We start from the raw sequence: 6,000 nt of genomic DNA, 5'->3' as shown, positions 1-6,000 counted from the left end.
TTGGGACTTGTGCGAGGAAACCGGAGCACCCGAAAGAAACCCACGCAGGCACAGGGAGAACGTGCAGACTCCGCACAGACAGTAACCCAAGACGGGAATCGAACCCAGGTCCCTGCATTCCACTTGGGCTCAAGGTGCAGTTGAACATCCTTGACTTCCAGTGTGTTTAACCTGTGGTGACGTGCCAGTTAGATGCAGTACTCACCACATGAGCAACAAAAGCACCAGCAAACGGCAAAGGCATTTCTTCAACAGCGTCATCAGGTAGCCCATTTGGATCAATGTCGCACACCAGGTCCCGCAGAGTCGTCTTGCTTCAAACCGGATTGCATTCTGGATTTATACGTCCCCCTGAGCCCAGTGTTCCAGATCCAGGTATCTTAGAAAAAGTTGTCCTTCTTTCCAGCTACAGAAAAGGAAGCAAACAGCAACAGCAGTCTCCAGGCATTGCAGCCACCAGCAGGAGCAAGCAGCAAACAAAACCTGCAGCTGTGAAGTGCTCTCACAAGTAACCAACCTTTGTAACAGCATTCAGCTGTGAAGCTAGGGTCCACTCACAGTCAACGGGAGTCAAATTGACTTTCAGCATTGAAGGCTCAGCTAAGCTTTGTCCTGGAAGTGTTTGGTAGGTTAGTCAGGCTGCAGCTGTGGTTGCCCTGTTATGGGTCCCCAGCAATATTTAAAGATGGCTTGAAGGCCTCACAGACACAAAACATCTCAACTCCCGGTCCAGAGGCGATCCCCGACCTGAAACGCTTCAACTACCCCGACCAAGCCCAACACCCTGGAGGGATCGCCCATCTCCTCTGAAGACTGGGCCAACAGCTCCGGTGCCCTTTGAGCTGCATGTTGGAAAATGGAAATGGCTATTCATCTCACTTCCCCATAGCAGCCATTGCACCCGCTTCACGTTTTAAAAAAGTACTAAATGATGCTCACGCGATTTCTCACTGGCGTGTCAGGTAAATCCCAGGACACCACTGCATTGGAGATTGAAATTAATGCAACTGAGGGATAATGATATGCTTGCCATTTTTGGGCGTGATCCAGAACTTGCCATTGAGCCGGGTGAATTGCAAACTGGGGTTTGCGTCTGATGTGAATCTCGATTTTGGGCCTTTCCCGAATGCCCACATCCGTGCTGAGCGCAAAGCTCCCAATGTTTCCAAATCATATTGGGTGTATTCCTAGAGAGTTCATTTCACAACTGATTGTCTCCTACTGCCCTGCCCCCATGTTCCTGCCAGTAGACTACCCATCCTCATGACACTCTGTCTTCCCACATCAATTGTTGATCGACTCTTCATCGCTCAATTGAATGAAATAGCCTTTCCTCCTCAACTCCTGTATTTTGCAAATGAATAAAATAATTGTTCAGAGAAAATGAAAAAGTCAGGGCAGAATTTTATCGACCCACACTGGCGGGTTTGCATGTGGGGGTCCCGTAAAGTTCCCTGGATGGCCCTCCCGTCAAATCCAACTGGTCCATAATTCTACGTTGTTGCTCTTTTTACTCGCTATAAATATGGTAGTCAATAAGGTTTCCTTTCCTTTGTCTAGATATTGATATTATATTGCTTTCAGAGTCACCAGGTATCAAATGATACCACCACAAGGTTCAACCGGATATCGATCAAAGACCCAACAACCAGTTAGTTAGTTCAAATTCAATAATACTTTATTTATATACAAGATTAACTTATACATGCAACATAAACACTACGAGTTAAACTACACCTAACAACTATGACAACCTGTACTTATCTTCAGGCACCCGGCTTAGGTCAGAGGAACAGTCGCCTTTGTTCGAATCTGGATCTGCTGGGTGTGGAGAAGTAACTGTGCTTTAGTTTGGCTCAACCGTCTGGTAGTGAGGATTGAACTTGGACTTGCTTCTGGTCGTGGTGCTATAGTTGGAGATGGACATTGTTGGAGCGCCAGGCCCAAAAGAGATCGAACACATGGCAGTGTCTCTCTTTATCCTTAGGGGGTTTCGCTCTCTTTAGGGCGATCCTTAGGTTTGGACCCAATTAATTGGGCAGTTCTCGATCACTGCCTTCGATCTGAGCCAATAAAGGGGTGGTTGCCTTGATGGCTGGGTGTGTCCTAAGCGGTCATTGACCTTGCTGTTTATGCTTCCTGAGTAAAGGGAGTGGCGCTGAAATGTCTGGAATCATCCCGGATACCTGAGTATCAGTCCTTTGCCTTACGGAGATGAGTCATTAAAATGCTAATCGGCTGGGGGTTTTGATGCTGTCTGGATTCGTTGCTCACAAATATACAATCAGGCTCTGTACCTGCCTCAATCTTACATTGGCCACATTTCCCTTTAGGCTTTGCGAAAGTCCATGTTTCTTGTTGTAAGTGGCCATCCCAGATGGCTACAATGTGGGGAGGGCGAAGCAAAGGGTAGATCAATGTCGCACACCAGGTCCCGCAGAGTCGTCTTGCTTCAAACCGGATTGCCTTCTGGATTTATACGTCCCCCTGAGCCCAGTGTTCCAGATCCAGGTATCTTAGAAAAAATTGTCCTTCTTTCCAGCTACAGAAAAGGAAGCAAATGCCCTTGTTCCAATTGAGACCCTTAAGTAGTCAATTATTAACTACTGAAGGGCTGTTTCCCACCCAGCCTCATTTTTGTGGCTGGCTCGAGGTGTTCAGTGCCAAATGGAAGGTCAGCAGGTCATCATGTGTCCCAGGTTTGAAGGGTTTGCCTTTCACAATAGCTGCCTTTCCACATTGGATGTTTCCCCCATCCTCCCTCCCAACATGTGCCCCCTAATGTATGCAGAGGCTGGGAGGGGGTGGGGGTGCGAGGGAGCACAAGACCCTGTCCCCACTCTCCCCATTGTGAGACACTGCTCTCCCCATCTCTCACTACCTGGTCCTGGAACTTTGCATTTGGGGACCGCTTGTAGTTCCATTCCTGGCCACTGCTGTGGCTACACAGCTGTTGGCCAATCTAATTGACCGACTGCTCTCTGAGGCAGAATTCTGCTCCATTAATTATCCTTGGACTGTTAAATGGCAGCAGGGATGTATGCCCCATTGACTCTTCAAGTGGCGGATGGGAAACCCCACTATTAAAAAAATATCCTGCCTGCAATATTTTACTGCTCGGAAGGTTATTTTTCTCCTGCTGCTTGTTAAAGATTAATCTTTACTTCCTGTGATCTCCATGTCAATTTTAGGGGATTGCCAACCTTACCCCTCTTACGTCATATGCTATATAAGGGATAGTCAGAGACTCCATCCATTAAACCTAAGCACCTGAGAACATGCACGAACAGACTCAAAAACAGCTTCTTCCCCACTGTCACCGGACTCCTAAATGACCCTCTTATGGACTGACCTCGTTAACACTACCCCCTGTATGCTTCATCTGATGGCAGTGCTTATGTAGTTACATTGTCTCTCTTGTGTTGCCCTATTATGTATTTTCTTTTATTCCCTTTTCTTCCCATGTACTTAATGATCTGTTGAGCTGCTCGCAGAAAAATACTTTTCACTGTACCTCGGTACACATGACAATAAACAAATCCAATTCAATCCAGGAATTCCTCACAAGGCCAGGATCTGCCACATTTGGGTCTCAACCATTGAGTAGCCCTTACAGCACATTGCCACAGGGAGTTATAGGACTTTTGGGGTGGAAGATTTTTTTAAATTTAGCAAAATCATACCATAATTCACAGCAGTCTGTAGTGCACACTGTACTCGTGAATATTTCCCAGTTCAAACAGGAGATGACACACTTTCACCAAAGTAGAAAAATGTAAGATGTACATCAATATATTTGAACAATAACCATAAATCTCTTCATATTTTCTGATCATTTTTGACAGAATTCTCAGAAAGCAAATGTATATTTTGAATAAAATATTAAACATATACAATTGTTTTATTGTTTATTTCTTAACTATAGTACAAATATTGCATTGTAATCTATATAGTGACAGCATTTTTGGAAAATTATATTTAATACCTCTTTCTAGACATTCCCAGCCCTTACAAATCTACAATATTTTAATCTATTCTTGGGATGTGAGGATGGCATTTATTGCCCATTCCAAGTTGCCCTGTGAAAGGCGTTATGGACCGATGTTATCCTGGTACTGATTGCATTCCTACACAGATGCCTGTCTACTGCAGGCTAGCTAGTCAAGACCAATCTGATGATTTCAGTGGGCAATGGTGGTGGAGAGGATGTCTGCATCTCCTCACGCAACAAGGACATACATCTGTCACCAGCAGTCCCTGAATAAAGACCATCTAAACAGAAATCTACTTTGAGGCGGTGGTGGCCAAGAGTTCTAGCTCACTCCCAGGACAGAGTCTGACAGAAAAGCTGCGGAATTTCAGATCTAATATTTTACATGAAATAGGTATTAACGTGATGCACCACATCCTATTCGGATGCAAACGATCCTGATACGAATCATTTTATTGAGCCTTTTCAACTACTTCATGCTTCCAAATGTTGACTAAAAAGTCGCATCAGAATTATTTAAGCTGATTATCGCAATGAACAGTCCAGGTCAAATATCAATGGTGAGGTTTTGACTGTCAACAAGGGAGATTTCCTTTAATTGATGATGGGCTGAGTTTTGAATACAAATGTTTGCGCATTTGATGAGAAAAAGCAACATTACAGGGCAGGAGGGAAAGAGGGCAATTTAAACATCAGCATTAACTAGGTCAGGGCGCAAACAATGTCAAAATACGGTTAAAATGTAGGAAATAGGCGAGAAATAATATAAAATTAAACCAAAATATATAGCAAAAAGAAAACAGAGAAGAAAAAATTAGGGAGAGAGTTTTCCATTTCATTTTATTTTAAGAAAATTGCTGAAATGTATATTTTGCTAATTAACAATGTGACAGTAATAAAGTTTCTTGTGACATAAATAGCAGTATTCCTGGTGGGACTTTTTTTCTGCAATACAATGCGCAAACTGGAATTTGGAAACAAAAATATTCCCTGCACGTGAGAACACAATTCCCTGGTACTGCTGATGGTTAAAGGGTTAACAACTACAAAGTGCCTTTATTCAGTTAATAATTATTAAAATGAATGAATAGTAAAAAGAAAAATATAGTTTATGGGAATTTTTTAATGTGGTACAACACGTCCACAGTGGATTTAAATTTGCTTGAATGCTGGAATTTTCAACTCAGTATATCTCCCATTCTCAACAGGCTGTCATTTTCAGTAAAACAAAACATATTAATTGTTGAAGAATACTTATCATTTCTTTGTGACTTAGACATTTCTGGAAGGCAAAGCATTCCAACACTACTGACAGCTGCAGTCAACCACTACGCTGAACAATAAATTGTCCGAACTCCAGGAATTTTGAAGTTCTCCGATGGAATGCGAATGTCAGAGGTTTAGCTGTCTGTCTCTCCGTGCACATTTTCCATATGAACCTTGAGGTAATCATTTCTTGTAAACTTTTTGTGACAGAGCTGGCATTCTGCCATTGGCCGATTTGGGTTGTGTGTCAGTTTGTGTCTAATCAGCATTTTTTTTAAGCTGAATGATAAGTCACAGACCTGAAATAAAGAAGAAACGCAAGAAGTCAGTGAAAGGAAAGTGACCATGCATACCCCAACCCAAGCCTCACCACTCGGCACAACAGAGGCACATTAGATAGTGAGTACATCACGAAATGATTTGAAAGGGCGGCACGCTGCTCAGTGGTTAGCACTGCAGCCTACGGCGCTGAGGACCCGGGTTCAAATCCCGGCCCAGGGTCACTGTCCATGTAGAGTTTGCACATTCTCCCCGTGTCTGCGTAGGTCTCACCCCCACAGATGTGCAGGGTAGGTGGATTGGCCACACTAAATTGACCCTTAATTGGAAAAAAAAAATTGGGTACTCTAAATTTATTTTTTAAAAAATGATTTGAGAAATTAAGGAGTGGGGGACTTTCCAGTCCGGACATTTGGTTGGTCTCCACATTTTCCGGTCCTATCTGTGACGATTTCCACTGTGGG

The 6,000-nt window shown here is 43.5% G+C and overlaps 1 protein-coding gene across 4 annotated transcripts in view; it reads right to left on the bottom strand.

The window, feature by feature from the left end:
* Positions 1–3,895: 3,895 nt before the first annotated feature.
* Positions 3,896–6,000, bottom strand: part of prdm5 (PR domain containing 5) — a 432,322-nt gene continuing 430,217 nt past the window's right edge. For all 4 annotated transcript variants that reach the window (XM_038791835.1, XM_038791837.1, XM_038791838.1 and 1 more), the window contains one exon: positions 3,896–5,556. In XM_038791835.1, the coding sequence (XP_038647763.1) occupies positions 5,392–5,556 (165 nt within the window). In that variant the 3' untranslated portion in view covers positions 3,896–5,391. The remainder of the gene's footprint in view (positions 5,557–6,000) is intronic.

Source organism: Scyliorhinus canicula, chromosome 3 (assembly GCF_902713615.1).
Source record: "Scyliorhinus canicula chromosome 3, sScyCan1.1, whole genome shotgun sequence".
Classification (NCBI taxonomy): domain Eukaryota; kingdom Metazoa; phylum Chordata; class Chondrichthyes; order Carcharhiniformes; family Scyliorhinidae; genus Scyliorhinus; species Scyliorhinus canicula.
This window is presented reverse-complemented; position numbering and strand designations above follow the sequence as displayed.